Here is a 23551-nt window from a genome sequence, read left to right on the forward strand (position 1 = left end):
CACTCCAACAACAATTTACGTCATACTTCCCGAATAGAAAATTATGGTTCATGGTATCGTGCATATTATAAGATGTTCATTTGTGGAATAATAACGATAGACGTAATAATAAATTTATAATTGAATGATTCAAGTCTTTGAAATGAGATCATTCAATACTTTTCAGTTATCATACTAATAATGATAACGATTTCTTCTATGATTATTGAACCATTTTTAATCATCCATTTTCAATGAGTGTGCTGCACGCAATCGATCATTATAGTGTTTTTCATTGCATTTAGATCCCACAGTCATAATCGAAACAGCTTATGAAAACGTACCTTGTGATTCAAGTCTCATCCGGAGGTGCTTGGTATAATATTTCTGGCGACCGATTCCCAAACACCCACGCTGAGTCGCTACCGCGGTATTGTAAAGAACATCGGAATATTGTATGTCGCAGATTTTGTGGAGCGATAGATGCATTCCCGTGTACATCCTCCGTCTCTTCGTCGTCACTAAACCGTTTTTGAATACCTGCACCTGCATTGGTTATCACTGGGGATTCATTCTTAATCGATCCGTCAAGAAGAACATTCCTGCCTCCAAAGTTGCTTTTTTCCTCTCACCTTTAGAACACCACTGGGTTTCAGCCGACCGCGAGCACTGATTCTATTTGGTGTAGTGCATAAACACCACACGAGAAGTACCAAAACAGCTTGATCACGGCAATCTCACGGTTCGATTCCCGATCCTCTAAATAAAAAACGCCGTGGAAGTAAACAATGATTCACGTAATCGTAGCAGAACTTGACAGTGTCCGACAAAGTGCCCGCAGGGGTGTGCTTTTTTTCGGTCGATAAAGTAGATGCGTGAAATATTTCCGTTTTATTTTTATTATTCGCCGTATAATAAGGTTAACGATAAAGTGATTATAACATGTATAATTCGGCAATATTTTTGTTCGAGAAATTTGGCATTTTTGAATGGTAACGATACTTAACAACCCATTCGGCCTATCATCAAAGTTCTCAAAATGATAACTGCTATCATCAAAGTGATTTGTCTTATCATCGATTTATAATCCATTTTATGATAGCACGAATCATAACTAAATCATACACTGTACAATTGGTGTATGATACTGTTTTATTCGGGTTCCGTTCCATGAGTTAGTTGTTTTTGTTCATGACCAATGTTTTTAATTAATTGTACGATATGAGGCATTTTTTTTGTTTTTAAGCTTCATTAAGACATTTTGTCAGATGGAGGTAATCACAATTATTAAATAAATAAGATGGCTGTTATTATTAGTTGGTGTAGATATCCGGAGTCAATGACCTGAAAATCTAAAATGACGCTTCAAAATTTTGCGGCTTCATGACACTTGTTTGGTTTGAATTTTAGATCGTTGTCTTATATTTTCAGAATATCGGATGCCATGTTTTTATAAAATGTATGCATATTGAGTAGATTTAGCAAGTAGTTTCCATTTTGTATTTATGTCAATGTCATAAACATGTCACTAGAGTTTTGTTGAGACGATATTTTAAAGCACGAGAAAGGCACCATCACCGCTAGGTGTATTAATTAGTGTTTTTTTTATTATTATTATGGTACAACTTTTGACACCTTGCCTTCAAACTAATGTTTCACAAGTCATAAAAAAGTTACCGGAAGAAAATCAACCAGAGAACGAGATTAATGATTACGTCTGAAAACTACAAAAGCAACGAGACGTAGTTTGAATTCCTTCTGATGCATTTTCCTCTTCAACCCATCATAATTTATCATTAGCCGGTGCACGTAAAAAGTAAACACCAGTCGTACGATAATTGGGCCCATAATTCCTCATTTTGCACACAACTTCTTCTCAAGGAACTTAGCACTTTTCTCCTTCTTGGTAAGACGGCGGCGACGGCAGAGTCATTTACACCTGCCAAGTTGCTCCGTACAGTTGCTCAGACAGAGTGATGCCGATTCCAATCCCACCCGAGACTTTGGACGAGCGTGACGAGCGTCCACTTCTGGCGCGCAGAGCTTCTCTCGGAGGAGCAAAGGATAAACCCCGACAATGAATGGGCAAACATTGCCACACCGAAACCATTCAAAAGGTGCTTAGAAGGAGAAAATCTTTCCAGCAAACAAGCAGCTATTTTCAAAGCGAGGAAGGTGCAAGAGCGTGCATAAGTCCGCTCAAGACGACGAGACACCTCAATCTACTCCAGACAAATAAATTTTCATAAAAGCATCCTGCACCCTTTTCAGTCATGGTAGTTTGGGCTCGCTTTGGATTCAATCCCTGAGGTGTGAGTGGACTCTATCAATCGTGTGCATGGAATAATTGAGAATAGCTGCATATTAGGGTTTATCGAGCAAGAACGCGGTTAGAATATTGACATATTGAGATGGCTTTTCATTTCAATAATAGGGCTGCTAAAGTTGGCGATGACCAAAAAGATTTTTACCCGTATCCATATTACCTACAAACCCGCCAGTCAAAAAAATGGCATGTAGTGGTGAAGTTTCACGTCTTAAAATGTCAAGTAATATCTGAAGCACAAACAGTCCAAAGTTGCAATGTAACAGGGTTGTTTTTAAATAAACATAATACATAGCATAAGGTTGGCAATCATGCTTTCTCAACTGATATTAATTATTTCAATTAGCGGGAAGGGGGAGACGAAAAATCCCAATTTTAGCGTGACGTACTGAATGAATATTCCCTTATCCCTCATAACATCGATTGCTAACAAGGACCACAACCAAGGGCGTGGCCAGATTTTCGGTCATGGAGGGAGGGAGGGGGGTGGGGGGTTTGCAAGCACCCTTAGCAAATTTGTACCTACTAGATTTTATAACTAAACGCAATAGGATGAAATTGAAAAGAATAACATTATTTTATAAGCATTATACTGCAACCATTCGCACACCAGTCCTATGTGAATAGAAAACCCAGCAAACATGGGACTATTATGCGAATAGGGGCAGTATATAACCCTTCAGCAGTTATACTGTTGAATTTTGTACAATACGTTAAAAAACAGCTCGCCTGATCTACATAAACCAACGTGGTGCTGGTAGCGGTGACCAATTTCTGGAAGATTAGGGAATTTTACTAACTCGTGCATTATTTTGCACTGAATTTTTTTTTTTTTGATAATGTCTAGAAAACATTCATAAGAAATTATAGCTGAACTCTTTTGGAAAATACGAATCTAGAGAAATAGAGAAATAGTAAACCTAGAGTTTCTTGTATGAGTCCTTATGAAATTATCTTCCAATACTATTCGCTGGAGGAATTCCTTCAGAAATTCTTGGAATAATTTTTAAAAAATCATCAGGTTATCCTGGAGAAATTCTTGGGTACATACCTGAAAAGATGATTGAAGGATTTCTGAAATTTTCGAATGAATTCCAGAATGAATTTTTGAGAAGAACCTGATAGAAATTTCTGAAGAAATCATTTGAGGAATTCCTGGAGCAATCCCTGGAAGAACTCCTAGAGCAATCCCTGGAAGATTTCCTGGATAAATCCCTGCAGAAATACCTGAATGAATTCCTGGAGGAATTCCTACAGGAATGCCTGGAGAAAGCCCTGTAGAATCCCTGGAGGAATTCCCGGAAGGATCTCTGAATGAATTTTTGAAAGTCTACCTGAGGGAATTCCAGTATAAATTATGGGAGGAATACCTAGAGAAATATTAAAAGAGAATCCTGGAGGAATGTCTGGAGAAACTTCTGAACAAATTCCTGGCGTAACTCCTAGAAAAATTCTTGGGTGAGACCCAGCAAGAATTCCTGGAGAAATTTCTTGGATATTTTTTTCAGCAATTCCTGGAAAAATTCCTGAGGGAATTCCTAGAAAAATCTCCAGAGAAATTCTGAGGAAAATTTCTTAAAAAATTCCATAAGAAATTCCAGGAGGATTTCCTGGAAGAACCCTTGGAGAAATTTCTAGAGGATTCCCTGGAGGAATCTCTGGAGAAAGCTCTTGGAATATCTCTGGAGAAATTTGTGACGAAGTCCCTGGAGGAATCCCTGAAGGAATTCCTGGACGAATTCTCCTGGAGGAACCTCTGGAGGAATTCTCCTGGAGGAATGTCTGGAGGAATCCCTTAAAAAACCGGAAAGTGTTCCTGGAGAATTTTCTGGAAAGATCTCTGAAGAAATCCCTGAAAATCCTGGAGGAATTGCTGAAATAGTTTCTAGGATGTCCAGGAGCAATTCCTGAAGGAATTCCTGCAGAAAGTCCTGGGGTATTTCCTGGAGGAATTTCTGGAGAAGTTCCTTGAGAAATTCCTGGATAAAATCCTAGAGGAATACCTGGAGGAATTCATAAAAAAAAATTCTGTAGGAATTGCTGGAAAAATATCTAGCGGAATTCTTTTAAGAATTACTGGATGAATTTCTAGAGGTATTCCTGAAGGTATACCTGGAGAATTTTCGAAGAAATCCCTAGAGGATTAACTGGAGAAATCCTTAGAGGAACTTCTGGAGGATTCCGTGGAGGAATCTTCGAAGGATTTCCTGGAGAAATTCCCTGGAGAAATTAGAGAAGAAATCCAGGAGAAATTCCTGGAGAAATGCCTGGAGGAATTCATCAAACATTCCTGAAGGTATTCCTGGAAAATTTCCTGGAAGAATTTCCAAAAAAAAAATCCCCAGAAGATTTCCTGGAAAAATTCCTGGAGGAATTGCTGACATAATTTCTGAAGGATGTCCAGGAGCAATTTCTGAAACAATTCCTAGAGAAAATGCTGGAGGAATTCCTGAAGAAGTTCTTGGGGTAATTCCTGGAGAATTTCCTGAACAATTTCATTTCAAAAAATTTAGTTTTGTTTATTTTAACTATTGCTCATTCTTCACTATTTCCTGAAGGAGCTCCTGGAGAAATTCCTGGATAAAAGACTGGAGGAATGCCTGGACGAATTCCTGGAGGTTTTCCTTTGAAAATTGCTGGAGGAATTCCTGGAGGAATTCTCGCAATAATTACTGGATTAATTTCTGGGGGAATCTCTAGAAGAATTCTGGGAGAAATTCTGAAAAAATCCCCTGAGAAATTCATGGAGGAATTTCTAGAGAAATTTCTGGAGGAATTCCTGGAGAAATCCTGCAATGATTTTCTGAAGGAATCCCTGGGGGAATCCTTGGAGAAATTCGCGCAGAAATCCTTGAAAAAAATCTGTAAAGAAGTTCCTGGAGGAGTTTTTAGCGGAATTCCTAGAGCAATCCCTGCTGCAATTCCTGTAGGGAAATCTGGAAGAATTCTTCCTGAAAAAAAAAATCTATAACGTATTTCTAGAGAAAATCCAGGATGAACTTTTTAAGGATTTTTTGGCGAAATTCCTGGATGAATTGCTGGCATAATTTATGATGGAATTCCTCGATTATTGTCTGTCGAAATTCCCAGAGGAGTTCCTCGAGGAGACCATGGAGAAATTTCAGGATGAAATCCTGGAGGAATGCCTGCATGAATTTCTGGAGGTATCCCAGGAAGTATTCCTGAAGCAATCCTAAGAGAAACTCTTGGAGGAGTCCCTGAAGCAATTCCTGCAAGAATCCAAGGAGGAATCCATGGAAGAATGATCGGAAAATGTCCTTGAAGAATGCCTAGGAGAATTCCTGGTGGAATTCTTGGAGGATTTCCTGAAGTAGTTTTTGGAGAAATCTTTGGAGGAATTCCTAAAGGAGTCTCTAGAAAAAAAAAATCCTGGATAAATTTATGTAGGAAGAATCCCGGAGGCAATTGGAGGTATCTCTGAAGGAATGCCAGGAGGAAGTCCTGAAGGAATGCATTTAGGAAACCCTGGAGGATTTCTTGGAAGAATCTCTGAAAAAGATCATGTAGGAATTCTTGGAGGGATCCCTGGAAAATATCCTAGATGCATGCCTAAAGAAATTCGTGGATGAATCTCTTAAGGAATTCGTAGAGAAATAACAGGAATAATTCCTGAAGAAATCGCTGATGGAATTTTTGGAGAAATTCTAGAGAAATTCTTAGAAGAGTTCCTGAAGAAACTCCAGAAGGAATCCCGGAAACAAATTCAAGAGGAATTCCTAAGGTTATCTCTTTCTTAGCAGTTCCTGAAGGAAGTACTGAATTAATTTCTAAAGGAGTTCCTTAAAGAACACAAGAAGGAATTCCTGAAGGAATCCTGAGAAGAGTTCCTGAGAGAATCTTTTTAGGAATAATTAAAATAAGTTGTTCAAAAAAGAATTACAGAAGGAATGCCCAAGTTAAGCCCTGTCGAAATTCTTGGTGGAATCCCTGAGTGATATCCTGGAGAAATGCCTGTAGGAATTTACGGAGAAATGTCTATAAAAATTCCAGGACGTATTTCTGGAGAAATCTCCAGAGGTATTTCAGAAGGAATCCATGAATGAATGTTTAGGGTAATCTCTGCAGAATTTCTCAGAGAAATCCCTGGAATAATTCCTGAATCAATCTTCGAAGAAATCTGTGGAGGAATCCCTTGAGAAATTCCTGGAAAAATGGCAGGAAGAATTTCTGAAGAAATTTCAGATGGAATCGTTAGAGAAATCCTGAAGGAATTCTAAGAAGAGTTCGTAAAGGACCTCCTTGAGGAATCCCTGTGGCAGTTCTTGAAAAAAACCCAGGAGAATTTTTAAAATAATGCCTGGAGTTGTTCCTGAAAGAAACACAGAAAAAAAATCCCGGATGAATCCTTGAAGGAAATCTTGAAGGAAAACCTGAAGGAATTCCTGAAGAAATCCCATGAGGAATTCCTTCCGAAATCCCAGAAAAGCTGTATTTTGTACAACACGTTAAAAAATCGCTTTTTGTATTCAACATTAGCGCTGTGCTGGCGGTGGTGGTCAACCGCGCGAGTTATTATTAAGTTATTAGGAAGGATAACAAATTCCAGGAAGAATTTCGGTAGGAAAAAAATTATGAAGGAATCCATCTCTGCAATAATTTTTGGACGAATTATTGTTGGAATCTTTTGATGGACTCACAAAAAAATGTAAGGAATTTCTGGATACATTGTTAATTAATTTCTTGTAAAAATCCCTGTAAGAGTTTCTGGAAGATATTCCTGATAAAATACTTCGAATTATTCCAGACTGAACTATTGGAGCAATCTCAGACTGAAATATTGGGGCAATTCTTGAATGAATATGTGGAGTAATCCCTGAAGAAATCTCTGAAGGATACTTGCAGAAATACCTTAAAGAATTTTTGTTAACATTCATTTTGAAATCTCTGGAGAAATTCTTGGAGGCATCCTCGAAAAAAGTACTGGAACAACCACTGGAGGAACCTCTAAAGATATCTCAGGAGAAATAGACGGAGGAATGTCTGAAAAAAAATCTGGAGTAATCCATGATGGAATCACTGAAGAAAAAAATCCAGGAGGAATTCGTCGATGCATCCTTGCAGAAGAATCTGTAAAAATTTCTGAAGGAATCGTGGGAGGAATTCTTGAAGCATTTCTTGGAACAAACCCCGAAACAATCTCTATCGGAACCCTGCAAGATGCCCATGGAAGAATTCACGAAGGAGAAACTCCTGGAAAAGTCCCTTGAGGATTTTATGAAAATGCATAAATGCATAAAGGAACTTCTAAAGGTGGTCTTGAAAGAATATGTAAAGAAATTCCAGGTATTTTGCTCTTAGAATGACGTTTGTTTAAATTGAATACTAGTGAAAATATGGGTAGTTGTAGCAAAAAACTGCACTCTATAGCAGCATATGGTTCAACGAAGTCCTTAATTTTCCCTACCGCAACCGTTTCCGGCATAAACATCTGGAAAATGTATTCTATGAATAAACATCACATAATTTACCCATTCAGTCAAGCTTGTTATTTGGTGAAATAATATGATAAAATAAAAGTTGTTCTTTCGGAGAAATTCTTTGCGAAATTTCCGGTGGCTCTCTAGCAAAAAGGTTTGATAATTGTGGATCCTTAATTATTAGGATAGTTTATTTTTTGAGATATTTTTTCTGGAACTCTGAGTTATTGATATTCATTGAGTTGACTCGCCCCCCCCCCTGCCCCCCTCTGGCTACGCCCATGACCACAACTACGTTCAGCATTAACATGGAATAAACGGTTACCAATTCATCAATTACCATATCGATAACTGTTTGCCTTTTCCTGTACGCGTACCAATCATCGTTGATTTTATTTTGACCACGAGTCATAACACGGGATTTGATCCGTTTCCGCAGTTTCATAACAAACATACCATTCCCGAAAACCGATTAAAATGTTATAATTCGCTAAACCGATCGTATTTAAATGCATCATACTGAGTAATGCCACCATTAAAGCCAACGAAATGATCATCCTCTTTTTTTCGCAACTTTTCTCAACTTTCAGCTCCGACGGTGCTGCGCGCAGAAGAAAGTGCCACTGGGCAATCGACACAGACCACCACGGCTAGTGCCAAGATCGATTTGACCGAAACGAGCCGGGTCGGTAAGGCCCTTGTCTTCAACATGACGGTGGGCGCCCGAAAACCAAAACGCTCCAACGTGGAAATACCGCTACTGATCATCCGACCGATCGAGAAGAAGAAGAAAAAGCCCTACAAGGACCACATGGTAAAGATTATGACCGGAGGTGTGGCATCTTACGGGAGCTATCCGGGTAAGTGTTTATGTTTTTTAGGGGATTCATGTTGTAGTACTATTACACAATTGAAATAATATAATTCAAATAGTGAACCTGTTCAATCCGACCGGAAGAGTACCCGGGTATCTTTTTAGATTTCAAATCTCGATATTTAAAAGACTAGGAAATTGAAACTCTGCTAGATCTAAGAATCCGTGAATACATATAATGGGTTGACCGAATTTAAAAGTGAGGAGGGGCTCCTACATTTTTTTATAACGTGGGATGCCGGCAGGGTATCCAGGCACCCACTAAATTGAAGTAATCATATCTCCATATTTTTTTCATCGATTTTAGGAATGCTTGTTGTTGTTGTTCATCCAACTCAGAAACTCATTATCTATCGAGAAAATATTCTGTTGGACCGATCTGACCACCGTGGTTTTCGTAAAATCCGAAGTTTTGGGAGCATGTCTCTACACCGTGTTGATACCCATATTGTTGATGCTTCAAACCCTTTGGAGACGGATGGGTCACATTAGCCCAGCTAAGAAAACCGACATTTACAAACGTATTTTAGACCAGCGACATTGCATCCGGAAAGGCGAAAATTCCGTCTCCAAAGCGTTAAAATGTTTATGGTCAATCATGTTGCCACGGGAAGCGTGTTCCGAAATCACAGCTTCAAATCCAGGCTGGTCAGATAGTATATGCTGAAGCAATTTTAGGATGATTGATACCTATATTGCTACTAACCTACTGAAAATCCCGTACCGTAAACCGGGTCGTAATTTATCAGACGTTTTAACGTTAGATAAAGTATTGTTTGAATAGTTTTCTTTCAAGCATGGTTTTGTGGGAGTCGGAAACAAAACGGTATTTGCAAGGAAACTATGTAAAGTAAGCTTTATGTAACGGAAAATCGTATGATCAATTTCGATATCAATTTGACACGGGTTTACGGTAAACTGTGTTGTATGAAAACATGGACCCAGAAATCCAGATTTTTGGCACTTACGGTGATCGGACAGGTCCAAAAGAATATTATCTAGTTATATCAGTAGTTTCTGAGTTGAACGAGCCAAAAATTTCTGAAATCGGTCAGAAATTCACGGAGATATGATCATTTCAATTTCGTGAGTGTTTTTTAATTTTAAAAGGCAGCCAATTGAAGGACCCAAAATAGATTAAAAATGTCCATGGATAATTCTAAAACTGCCAATAAATAAATAGGGGTAGTATCAATAATACTCTAAGGACATACGAAAGTTCTACGAGAAGCTAAACCGCTTGCGCAGAGGCTTTGTGCCACAAGCCGACATGTGCCGAGATAATCACGGGAATATTCTCACGAGTGAGTGTGAAGGGGTCGAGAGGTGGCGTCAGAGTTACGATGAGCACCTCAGTGGCGACGTTACAAGTACCGAAGGTGGCGTGGTAACAGATCCAGGAGTATGCGCACAGGATTAAAGCCTTCCGGCCCCTGATCTGCAAAAGATTGAGGAGGAGGTTGGCCGGTTGGTAAACAACAAAGCCGCTGGAACAGATCAACTACCAAGCGCGCTTCTAAAATACGATGGAGAAGCACTGATGAGAGCACTACACTGAGACATTACCAAGATTTTGGAGGACTGGATAGAAGGTATCGTGTGTCCCATCTACAAAAAGGGCGACTAGTTGGATTGCGGAAACAACCGCGCGATAACACTGCTGAGCGCTCTCAAATTGTATGCCGCCGTCTATCACCGATTGTAAGAGAATTCGTGGGGCAATATCAGGCTGGATTCATGCGTGAACGCGCTACAATGAACCAGATGTTCGCCATCTGCCAGGTGTTGCAGAAATGCCGCGAATACAACGTGCCCACACATCACTTGTTCATCGATTTCAAATCGGCGTATGATACAATCGATCGAGAACAGCTATGGCAGATTATGCACGAATAAGGATTCCCTGGTAAACTGATACGATTGATCAAGGCGACGATGAATCGAATGATTGACGTAGCTCGAGTCCCTTTGAATCTCACAGAGGGTTACGGCAAGGTGAGAGTCTTTCGTGCTTGCTGTTCAACATTGCGTTAGAAGGTGTAATAAGGAGAGCGAGGATAAACACGAGTGGGACGATTTTCACGAAGTCCGTTCAGCTGCTTGGGTTCGCTGATGATATTGATATTATTGCCTGTAAATTTGAGACGATGGCGGAAACGTTCATCCGACTAAAGAGTGAAGCCAGGCGAATCGGATTAGGGTGGGTGTACCAATTATGGCACTACCTAAGGAAAGCTATTTATACAAAAATAACGAGAAGACCAATGAATGTCATCAATAAGTTAAAAGACAGCTTAGTTTCCATACTTTACAGGAAAAATATAGAAACGGAGCCAAAACTACTTTTAGTATTTATTACAGCGTGTGCCAATGATAAGAACCCTGTACCAGTTATGGATACAATTTTTAACTTCGGTTCCTTTTCGCACTATTTGCATGCATTCCTTATGGGGTTAGCCATAACTGGTACACTAATGGTAAAAAAGGGTGCAAGGAAGCCGAAAATTTAAGGAAAATGATTTATTTCTATTATTATTTGAGAATAATGTGGAGTTTAAATGAGTGCGACTATCTTTTGTGAACGTGATCTGTTGTTCACAAAATTTTTCTTGTTGATTTACATCGTTAAAGTTTGAATATTAACTATGGCGAATAATTGGTACTATAGCCATAATTGGTACACTTACCCTAGTCATTAATGTGTCGAAGACAAAGTACATGACGGCAAAGGGCTCCAGGGAGAAATCACCGCGTTCACCACCCCGAATTCATATCGAAGGTGATGAAATGGAGGCTGTTGAACAATTCGTGTACTTTGACTGGTGACCGCCAATCAATTGCACATATTGTGGTTATGGCGAAGAGACAGTAGATTTATTGTCTAGCGTACTTTTTTCTCGGTAAGTTGCTGCTGCCATATTGAATCTCGGAACTTCTACTGAGCAGGAAATCTCTAAATTCAATCAAATAATACATACCTTGACGAATCGACGCTTAATACAACAAGCTTGCATGTGTCCACATTTGGAAAAATCTTATTTATCTCAAATAGATGCAAAATGATCACTCGCACTTTTTTTCTGAATCCGCAATTTACACCAAAATCGCATTTATTGGTAGGCGCACTTATTTTCTGCACTTATCTTCCGAAAAAAAAACGACAAAATTGCTTCCGCACATGTTTTACTGCCCCAGAAATCACCACAGAGTCACATACTTTTAAACTTATTCACTTTGGGCTTCGAAAAAATGGATTCTCCGATAATTTTGCAGTGAACATTTGTTTGTTTACAATTCATCACACGGATGATTAAATACTGAATGTCAAAGTTGTTCCAACCAAAAATGAACAACATACTTGTTTTATTGCATACCTATTGGTGCTCTTAATGTTTCTTCGAAAACCACATTAAGAGTGGTCCACTTAGCTGGAAGACGTTCTTATAGCGGTTGTCATACGGTTTTCATGGAATAGCTGGTTTTATTGACAGTTTTATAAAATTGGCGATGTAAACTGCTAATAGTACAGCATAAAACTTGAAATGTTACTTGGGGCGGTCGTCCTCTATGGGCACGAAACATGGACTCTACGTACAGAAGACCAACGCGCATTTGGAGTTTTCGAACGGAAGGTGTGGAGAAAGCGAATGAACCACGAGCTGCATAGCTGCTGAGATAACCAACCATCGTCCACACCGCGAAAATCGGGAGGCTACGTCATCAGGATGTCGGATAGCAACCCGACTAAAATGGTTCTCGAGAGTCATCCGACCGGTACAAGAAGACGTGGTGCGCAGCGAGTTAGATGGGTCGATCAGGTGAAGAACAATCTGCGGATCCTTCGCGAGTGCGGAACTGGAGACACAAAGCCATGGACCGAGTAGAATGGAAACGGCTACTATGTACAGGAGAGGCCACTCAGGCCTTAGCCTAACCGGTAAGGTAAGTAAGAAACAATAATAAACTATAAAAGTTCCATAAGGAAATCAGAAAGGGCAAAGATATATCATAATTTTCCATAAATAATAATAGAGTTTTGAGCAATAAAAAATGGCATATTTTTTTACAAATGAAACATCCAGTGCAATAAAAAACAACATTTTTCATAGGGTATCGCGCCACTTGGGCGGTGGCTTCTATATACGTCTGTTTTCCACTATAACTATTCCCTACCAAAAATGTTTAAACATACTACATCATAGAACTATGATAGAAAGACTGAATAGTCGACAATAACTATGAATGCAATTTTACAGGCAATAGCTTGCTGCCCGAACTCTCTAATACTCATCGCATTATAGCTGACAACTTCTTAGATCTGTGGATTGCCTAAAAGCGAATCGGCACAGTTACGGCTGTTAATTTTTCCTTGTTTCATATTTACTGCTCTGAGAGATAAGCCAGCCAACAAGCTGAAAATCCCTATAATAAAACAAATTTAGTTTATTGCTAAATATAAAATTTCATTTTTGATATTTTTTCAAATGGAAAATTAAACTTTTTTAGAAGAAAAAAAAATATTTATTGCAATTGTTTGTGGAATTTCTAACATTTTTAATGGTCGAAAATCAATTTTTATGGGAAATTTTGATGTATGTATGCACTTTTTGATTTGTTTATGGAACTTTTGTACTTTATTATTGCTCCCACCCCTATTCCTTTATTGGCAATGTCTTTTGATATGGAAAATGATAACTTTTTTATGAAACGTTTATATTTTAGCCCGGCTAGAAACGTTACACTATTGCATAGAAATAGAAGATAACAGTAAAATAGAAATATTTTTTACTTGTATTCCATGTATTTATCCTGTCTACTTAAACTGTATAATCTCACCTTTCTTGGCCTCACACGCGAAATATCCATCGCTTCCACACACAAAATCATTCCACTCCCAAAACCAATCTTCGCTGGGGTTGTAAACAATTTCTACACAATGTTCTTTTTCTTCATTCCAAAAACCGTTATCTGGTTGACCTAGTTTCCATTTTTCAAACTCCATCTTTTTCCCGGAGGAAGACCATACGAAAGAGTTTTCAGTAGCCAAGTCATTGGCACCAATCCACACACTGCATGCTTTGGTACAGTTCAAAATCACTTTACTCAATTCTTTAAAAGTATTGTGCTCTCCAGTGTTTGTAAGTGATGCCATTTCCATATCATTTGATTTGCAGTAATCATACGCCTGGTGCCAGTTAGCCTAAAAATATCACAAATTGCATTAGGTGTTTAATTAAGGGTCTCAAACAATAGCTTTAACCTTAAAATTCGGTATTATGAAAGTTTTTGTACAAAAACTAACATGTACAAGTAACAACATGACAAATGAAACTAGATTCATCCTTCTTGATGCTTCGACAACTGGACACTAAATGACAGAGCTTCGAGATACTGTTGAATCCCCCAGATTATCAGCATTCTGTTTGTTATTCCCAGAAAAGGATTTCCCCAGAATAAAGCAAAAGATCTTTGAGGTTTTAAATAAATGTTATCAGGGCCAAATGTGGGTCCCGGGCTTAGTGAGGGCTTTTTTACTCGTGGAAATATTTTGCTAATATAGCATGAATTAAAAAAAACCTTATTAATCCACCTAGCGGTGATGGGGACTTCCTCGTGCCTTCGATATACCATTTCAACATAACTCATATGTTGATAAATATCGCACTTTTATCCGTTTAACAAAAATCCAGTTCACGTCACAATAAATCTTATCGTTCAGATGGTTTTACTTTTTATGATATTTTAAACATCATCCGTGACACCTAATGGTAAAATTTCCTACAATGCTGAGGCGAGGAATAAATTGATTTGTTCTTTCCCATCGATTGATACAGTAAACAGAGGCTAATGCTGCTGTTTATTTGGATGATCCACAGCTCTCACGAGCTAAACAAAACATGTTTTACTCTTTGACATTGCTTTTTAAGATAACTCAAGTGTCACTTTGCTCAGTTATTTTATCGTTTTAGTTTTTTTTTGTTTATTTTGTTGACATTGAGGTATTTTGTCTGGCCCACTTTCGCCCACTAGATCTTCACAAAAACAAAACATGTCAGCTGTTTTTGAATTCCACGCAATATGGGTATATTTTGTACAACAATGATGTTCGGTATTAATTACATGCAAGACGATATTCCAAAAATTTACTCGTAGTTCCCTATCTTGGATCTTCAGTACGTGATGTTCATTATTCTTGTATCCCTTACTTCTCATACACACTTAAATTAAATCGCCGACCTCAGCAAACGGATTGCCGAGAATCCAACAGCTGAGAATCCGGTAATAATTTTTGCTGAATCTCGGTAAAAGTTTTACCGAGATGTCGTTAAAACTTTGCCGAGATCTCGGTAATCCAACTTTTTACCGAGATCTCGGCAAAGTTCACCGAGACTCGGTAATGGTTTACCGAAATCTCGGTAAAATTTTTACCGAGAATCAGTAAATATTTTACCGAGATATCAGCTGTTGGATTCTCGGTAAACCGTTTACCGAGATCAATTTGTGAATTTAAGTGTGTATACCTATAATGCATAGTTTTGGAGACTAAAACTGCATAAGGACTGCCCAATTTATTTAACGGACAATTTGTGTGTGCGATATCATATTTGTTTTTCTATAATTTGTATCATATTTTTTTACAAAACTTTCAATGGCTATTCTATGTACAATGCAGGAGACATATTACATTAATTGCTGTGAAACTTCTGCAAAGAATACTTGAAAATAAAAATCGATTGAATACCTAGACATATCGTAAACAACTTTGTGTAAAAGAGTTACAGTGGCCTTTCCAGATTGGTAAGCATGTTGTTCACATGAAGAGGCACATTGGTCAGATGAACATCACGGATGTGATGATCGACAATGCGTTCTAAATATTTCAGAAGAAAAGAATTCAAACTGATAGGTATGAAACTCATTGCTTCTTCATACGACGTAGGACCCACTTACAGAATGAACTTTACAGTAATATCCGCCAGGATTGAGGAATATACGCTGTCAGGGATGAGAAATGTACTGGAAAAAACGATTACCGGCTGTACATTTGACACGAACATTACAGGCCCAGCCAAACTAAAACTGTTCGAAAAATAAATGTCATAACATTTTTTTCGTGCAGTTTTCTTCCTCGAAACGGTTTCCAAGCGCGAGAGCGCCAGTACTCGAGCAAAACGACGACAGAAATTTCTGTCTCACCCATTTTCGCATTTTTCTGCGTTTCAAACCGCTTCTAGACAAACTTCTTTACATGCATCAAAAAGCTAGGAGTGTGCTCTAGCTATTTATGCAAATACATTTAAATAATTTATTAAAACAAGTGAGTTATTAGCAGTTGAAAATATTTGACATTTTTCGCAATCATACGCCTCAGCATGACTGCTCATATATATTATCGTGGGGAAGTGAAAACCATCAAGCGTCAGCTTGACTGCCGTCGGTGCGGCGTCTGATGGTATTGGTGCTGCCGTTGTTTTGTTTTAATTTTACTGCCAGTATAGATGAACGGTAAACAGAAAAAAGTCTCATTCTCATGCCTGTAACGCTGTAGCAAAACTGCAAACATGCATACTTTTTTCATAACATGTTTAAAATAATCAAATCTCTTCTGAAGCAAAACGGATAAATCCCATTTGCCCCAGGAGATTTTCAAGGAGCAAAGCTATTAAGTGCCCACTCAATCGATTCTATAGTTACAACACTCCGAGCCGAAGCTAGGGCATCATAACTACAAGAAAAGACATCAGAGCGATTCCAAGCAACAGCATCAAAATTAAGGAAAATTTTTAATTCATGATTTTCTATTGAACTGAAACTTTGCACAGTTTTTCAGTTCCATCTAAATCGCCATTTTTCGATATCAAATTTTTATTTAGAGCCACGACTAACTTTTCAAAAGGGTGTATGTGAAAATGGTTCAAAAATATTCAAAAATATGCACAGCAAAAACGGATTGTTCGATTGTTATGAATTTTTCAGCAAAGTTAGATAGCTAAATGGTGATTTCTAAGAAAATATACACTGTGAAAAAAAATCTATTTTATCATTGAAAAACATCATTTTTGTCACAAAAACTCAAATATCTCAAAACCCTATCTTTTTACCAACTTGAATTTTTTAGGGAAAACGGTCCATTGTATTAGCAATCTACCATAAAAATTTGGTGATGGTAAACTAATAAACAAAAAAGTTATAACATTTCAAAAATTTCACAATTTTTACATTTAGTAAAAAAAATTTTTCTGTGTAAATTATTTCGGCCGGGAATCGCGATTTGATGCTGATTTTATTGTTCAGCAAAGTTAGATAACTAAATGGCGATTCCTAAGAAAATATACACTGTGAAAAAAATCTTTTTTAACATTAAAAAATATCATTTTTGTCACAAAAACTCAAATATCTCAAAACCCTATCTTTTTACCAACGTAATTTTTTAGAGAAAACGGTCCATTGTATTAGCAATCTACCATGAAAATAAACAAAAAAGTTATGACAATTCAAACATTTCACAATTTTCACATTTAGTAATAATTTTTTTAGTGTAAATTATTTCGGCCGGAAATTGAAGTTTGATGCTGATTTTATTGTTAATGGCCTTGCGTGAGTAAAACAAGTTGTTTTTATTATATATTATATATACATATAATATAATATACTATGTACCGTAATGTTCCGATTTTATCACGCCCTCCGCGCATTAGTCGTTTATTCATTAATTTGCTGTTACATTTGAGGACAAGTGTTTTCCCTCTTCTTCAAGATGAATGTTGAAAGCGTGTTTTGCAACGTTAAAAATATTGAAATGGGTATAGATGTTGAAGAATATTACAGGGCATTTTTGAAAAGGGGCGTAATTAAATTGTTTAAACAGATGTCGCTGATGGCAATTTCTCAGTTGTTGTCGTTTTCGAACTTCCTGCGCCCTGCTTTACCGATGATATACAGATGGCTCGTTTGTCCAATTCTAGACGGCAGGACGTGCAAATGCGTAATTTTGTACACAATGTGGACATTTGGGCATAACCAGTCTCTTTCAGTTTATCTATGGTGCTTTCGGTGAGATTTCGTAACTCTTTTGAACATTTTTTTTCATCAAACGGTCTACAAGAGAGCGTTGAGTTGAAGACCTTTGAGAAAGCGACTGTTCATCTTGTTCGTTAGATTATAATAAACAAAATCACTTATTAATTTTAACTTACTTGTTTGGTGTTGGTGGCTGAAGAAAAAAAATACTATACAATTTTTAATATTCATAGCGGTAGTATTTTTTTGTTTTTTTCGTGAGCATTGTCAGGTATGTATACAGACAAACAAACGTAACACTGGCGAAATTTTCATTGACCACGCCTTCAACGATCATTTTGAATCTTGGTTGTGGCTTTCATAACAAGAAGAGCGCCCATCGTTTTTCTTTGCGTTTGACGTTTCACACTAGCGCCTTCTGATGACGATATTGCACAACGCAGTGTTTCGTGAAACATTTCCACCAGGTGGTGATAGTGTGAACTGGGCGATGAATTTTCACTAAAATTGTTCTAGGCGTTTCGTCTGTTTGTCTGTGGTATGTACCTCTTATGCATTTGTTGTTGTTGAAGTTACTCGCATTCTTCCGATCATAAAGTCTATTCTCTACACACTTAATTTTGATTACCGCACGGTGTGTCTGGTATAAGAAATTTATTACAAAAAAATAGGCATCGCTAATTTTTACGTTACGTGAAAGTTGACGCTACTAGCTTTCATTCAAGCCCAACATCGAAATATTCCATCGGGGGAACTTTTTCATACAAAAATTGGGTATGTTTGTTAAGTAGAAATAGGGATTAATTTGGAACCGTTCATTTTGTATGGAGAAAAACAGTATTCTGAAAAAGTTGTTCGAGATCCCTCGGTGGATTTTTTTGAGGGACCGTGCAAATGAAAGCTGGAAGTCTCTATTTTTGAATTTTTGAAACTGCTGAGCACCGAACTCGTTCAGCAAAAATGCATTGTTTACCTTTTCCATACGATTTTGACAGTTGTTTTACTGAGCCTCAGTAAAATCGATTACCGAAACTACCGAGATCGTACTGCTGTTATAATCTCGTCAAAAAAGTACCGAACAGGCAATTCAGAAATAAGTGTGTAAGAGGGATTTTTTTTTGCGGATAAACTAGACGTATACGCGTATAAAAAAAAACTTTTATTATACAGCTTTTGTCTTAAAAATAAATTCAATTCCATTTTTCTTATAATCAACAGCTTTTCAACACTATCAAGGGATTTTTTCACCAGTCACGTACAATAAAAAGTATGACAATCTCAATATTTTTGATCACAACACTGGATCGCGTCTAAGTTTCAAATAGATACTATAGTAATTACGAATAATCAAACTAAAGTATCATGAAAACAACTTGTTTAATTCAGGCGGTAGCCTTTACAATAAAATCAGCATCAAAATATAATTCTCGAAATAATTTACACAGAAAAAAAATTTTTTTTGTTACTAGATGTAAAAATTGTGAAATGTTTGAAATGTCATAACTTTTTTGTTTATCAGTTTACCATCACCAAAATTTTATGGTAGATAGCTGATATAATGGGCCATTTCCCCTAAAAAATTGAAGTTGGTAAAAAGATAGGGTTTTGAGATATTTGAGTTTTTGTGATAAATATATTTTTTCAAAGTAGAAAAAGAAATTTTTTACAGTGTATATTTTCTAAGGAATCATCATTTAGTTATCTAACTTTGCTGAAAAATTTATAACAATCGAACAATCCGTTTTTGCTGTACAGCTTTTAGAATATTTTAGAACTATTTTCGCATACACCCTTTTGAAAAGTTAGTCGTGAGTGAATATGAAGGTTTAATATCAAAAAATGGCGATTTATATGAAATTGAAAAACTGTGCAAAGTTTCAGATATTTTTGAAATGGTCGCTCAGGATCGACTGACATGACCCCGTGGAATTCCTCATCAGGTTTATCCGAAGATGAAATATCCACACATCTTGGGAAGTGTGTTGAATAAGCATCCCAGAACTTCCTTATCAGAGGAAGTGCGATCGCCATTTGGCAAACGAAGGTCGTTCACTCGGAAATCCTTAGATTTCGCAAAGATTTTGTTTAACCGACTGATTTCACTCAAACTGGAAACATTTGTACAAAGGTTTTTCCAGCCGGATCGTTCAGCAAACCGGAGAGCTTTCCTGTAGGCCTTGCGAGTCGACCTGAAAGCCTCCAAACCAATCGAACGTCGTCTGTTCCAACTCTTTCTACATTGTTTCCTGAGTTTCGCCAGATCAGAGTTTCACCAAGAGGTTTCTCTTGTGGTCTTCACAGACCGTAAAGGACATGCTTCTTTAAAAACTTCCATGATGAAGGTCATTGTAGTATCAACGGCATCATCTAAATCTTTTGGAGTGTCAATGGATGGTGAGTATCCATGAAATTTGGCCGTAACCAAATCAGTAAAGAGATCCTGACCGAGGATTCCTGAAACGCAAAGTAACATTCACAGGTTATAATAAGATTCAGTAACATTCACAGGTTATAATAAGATGAAGCGATGGTGAGATAAAGATTCTTCATTTGACACGTGCCAATTGGTCAGCTTGTGACTAATTCTACTAGAGTAAAGCGTTATGTCTAACACTTCCTCTCTAGCAGATACCATGAAGGTTGGGCGGTTGCCTATGTTTAGTAATGCAAGATCTGTATTACTTAAGTATTGCATCAAACTGGTGCCTCTCAAGTTAATGTCTGAGCTGCCCCAGATGATATGGCGAGCGTTGGCATTACTGCTATCAATTAATGGAAGGCCTTTTGAAGTGCAGTATGCGATGACTTGTTTGTAGGGGATGGTTCGTCATGCGGCAAATCAACCGAACAATGGACGTCTTTCCTGTTAAGGTTTCCAACAGATACATCAATTGTGATAGCATAGGGGCCGTTCATAAACCACGTAGACTTTTTGGGGGGAGGGGGGGAGGGTCTGACCAAAGTCTACGCTCCATACAAATTTCAAAATTTTTGTATGGACGAAAGTCTACGAGGGGGGAGGGGGGGTTTGAGATTGCCAAATTTTGGTCTACGTGGTTTATGAATAGCCCCATATACATCTCTGGTGATTAGTTCAGAGTTGAGTGTAGCAAAAATTAAGTAGTTGACAAGCACACAGGCTCGAGCACAACAAAGAACAGCAGCAACAACACCAGATCGGTATCGAAAACGCCGAAGGCTAGGATACACAGAATACACTGTGTAAATCGCATAATGCGAAACCATATAGGTGAAAATTTGAACTAATTAACAGCATCTTCATAACCTTGCCCTTATGTAGCCTCAAGTGTGACCTGTGGGGTCACCTGTTGGTGGACTCTTCCCACCGAAATAGGCGGTCCGTAGTGTAATTCTACCGACACTACACAGCTAGCTACACAGCTATCTAGGCTGATCGAGAAAAGAAGTTAATATTGATGATCATCTTCATACTGTCACGAACAGCCATCAAGGCGACAATTCTGTGCGACAATCCAAAATTTACTCTTAGTCCTCTATCTTGAATTTACAGAACGTAATGTTCAATATCTGTGTATCCCTTACCCAAAATACCCTAAATTACTTGTTTTGATCATTGTCTGTAAAATTGAAGGAAATTGGTGAAGTTTGTCCATAATTTGACTACATTCTGTGTGCATTCCATAATACCAGACGAAGAACGACTAATTTTAATATGTAAAACGTCCAATTCCAAATGGTGCCCTTGAGAAAGATAGCATAGACCATCGAAACGTCGGACATAGATAACATACGTCGTTTTGATTGCAAACCGAAGACTATAATTTTATCGAAGTCGAATTGGGAAACTTATTGATAGCACATATTCCGCATTATGTTCAACGTATAGCCAGAGCTGAAAATTATCAGACTCCTCAGTTGACTGCTTGACCACCTTCATTTATCACTGGAGGCCGATCAATATCAAGACGATAATTAACTTTTTCCACAATCACAGATCACTTTGCGGTCTACGATAAAGTTTTTTCTGCACACTTTAGGCTATATTTTATCACAATAGGTTACAAGATTCATGTAAAATTTAGGGAAAAAAAATGCAAGAAACTGAAATTCCCTCTATTTAATCCCTTTCAAATTACAGTCACATTACAAAGCGCAAGGGCGCAACCAGTCGCATAAAAAATTTTACCCAGTTATTTGAGACGCAACAGAGGGTTGAAAACAATTTGCCCGGGATTGATGCGATTAAATTTAAGTTTTCCCATGCAACGTTTACTCATTCTACTATATATTTACACCTCAGGAATCTGGAATGGTGTGATTTGATGAGATCGCTTTAGCACAGACAAACGGACATATCGCACAAATTGCGATGATATTCATCGTTACGAAAACATAATTGCTAATCAAGTTGCATTACGAAAACCGCTGGGTGCATGGCAGTAGTGAGTAAACGAGAATTTCAAAATTATAGGTTGTTTGCAGTATGGAGCTTGTTCACAACATTACGTGCAAGGAAGTCTTTTATGTAAAATTAAATTAAATGAAATGGATATTTAAACGTTCTAGTATTTACGTCACGTGTAGTTTTCAGATTTTTTTTCTGGGGGTGCTATCAAATAAAAATAGGTTTCGTGTTCTATGCATTTATTCTATCTATTTAAATTGTTTAACTTCGTGTTTCTCGGTTTCACAAACAAAATGTCCATCATTTCCACACACAAGATCATTCCACTCCCAAATCCACCGAATACTTGGTTCGTAGAGAACTTCCACGCAATCTTCTTCTTTATTCCAACCAGAACCATTATCTGGTTGATCACGTTTCCACTTTTGGAAACCTATCGTTTTCCCTGTGGAAGCCCACGTAAAAATACCTTCATGGGCCAAGTCGTTGGCACCGATCCACACACGACACACCACGGTACAATTCAGCTGCTCGTTCATCAATTTTATCAACATGTTGTGCTCTTCATCGTTTGCAAACGATGCTAACTGCATATTGTTTACCTTGCAGTGGTCATTTGCCTGATGCCAACTAGCCTAAAAATATTGTAATTGACATTAGTTTTAGAATTCAATTGCTCCCACAATAGTGCTAACCTTTAAATTCGGTATTATGTAAGTTTTTGCAGCGAAACTATTATGTGCGAGTAACAACAGAGCAAGCGAAACTAGATTCATCTTTCTTGACGCTTCGAAATCAGAACACTGAATGAGAGCGTTCCACACTACTGGTGGAATTCCTTAGGTTATCAGTAGGTAATCTGTTTGTAAATCCCCAGCATATTGATAGGTAAAAGATGTTTGCGGCGGACCAATCCTGACTGAAATAGCATTAGTAAAATTAATACGAGCGGGAACTAAACACTTATTCGTAAAATCTTCTGATTTCAGTTTTAATTTCACACATGCACACACAGACATTTCCATTTTCAGCACAATCGAATTTCCACCTAATTTGAAAAATCATACCTCAAGAACGAAGCATCGTAGACACATTTTTTCGGAAATCAAAAGCAAATATTTTCAGCAATTGAAAAAAAAATACCAAATTAAAATTGTTTTCCACAAAATATTCCACTGTTGAGAAAAATCGGTTGGAAAAGTCGGAAAAACTATTTTCGAAGTCCGCGAAAATTCCCAGATACAAATATTTTTGATTCAATTGTGACAACACATACATCTCTGGTGGTTAATTCAGAGACGAGTTTTACAACAAGTTTTGCACAAACAATGATTGTTTGTTGGAAAATTTTGTGGAACACAATTTTTATTTGGTATTTTTTTTTTATTGTAGAGAAAATTTGCTAAAAATGTGTCTACGATGCCATATTCTTGAGTTATGATTTTTTACAGTAAGTGGTATCTGTGGAAAATGTTTGTTTTCCACTGGAGTTTTCCGAAAAATTAGGCGAGCCTGATTTTTTTCAA

The 23551-nt window shown here is 37.6% G+C and overlaps 1 protein-coding gene across 1 annotated transcript in view; it reads left to right on the forward strand.

Moving 5' to 3' along the window:
- Window positions 1-8329: 8329 nt before the first annotated feature.
- The window catches only part of LOC115257248 (uncharacterized), a gene marked incomplete at its 5' end in the record, with an annotated part of 66789 nt that continues 51567 nt past the window's right edge, over window positions 8330-23551 (forward strand). Inside the window, one exon of the mRNA XM_062848369.1 lies at window positions 8330-8603. Within this exon, the coding sequence (XP_062704353.1) occupies window positions 8330-8603 (274 nt within the window). The remainder of the gene's footprint in view (window positions 8604-23551) is intronic.

Source organism: Aedes albopictus, chromosome 2, assembly GCF_035046485.1.
Source record: "Aedes albopictus strain Foshan chromosome 2, AalbF5, whole genome shotgun sequence".
NCBI lineage: Eukaryota > Metazoa > Arthropoda > Insecta > Diptera > Culicidae > Aedes > Aedes albopictus.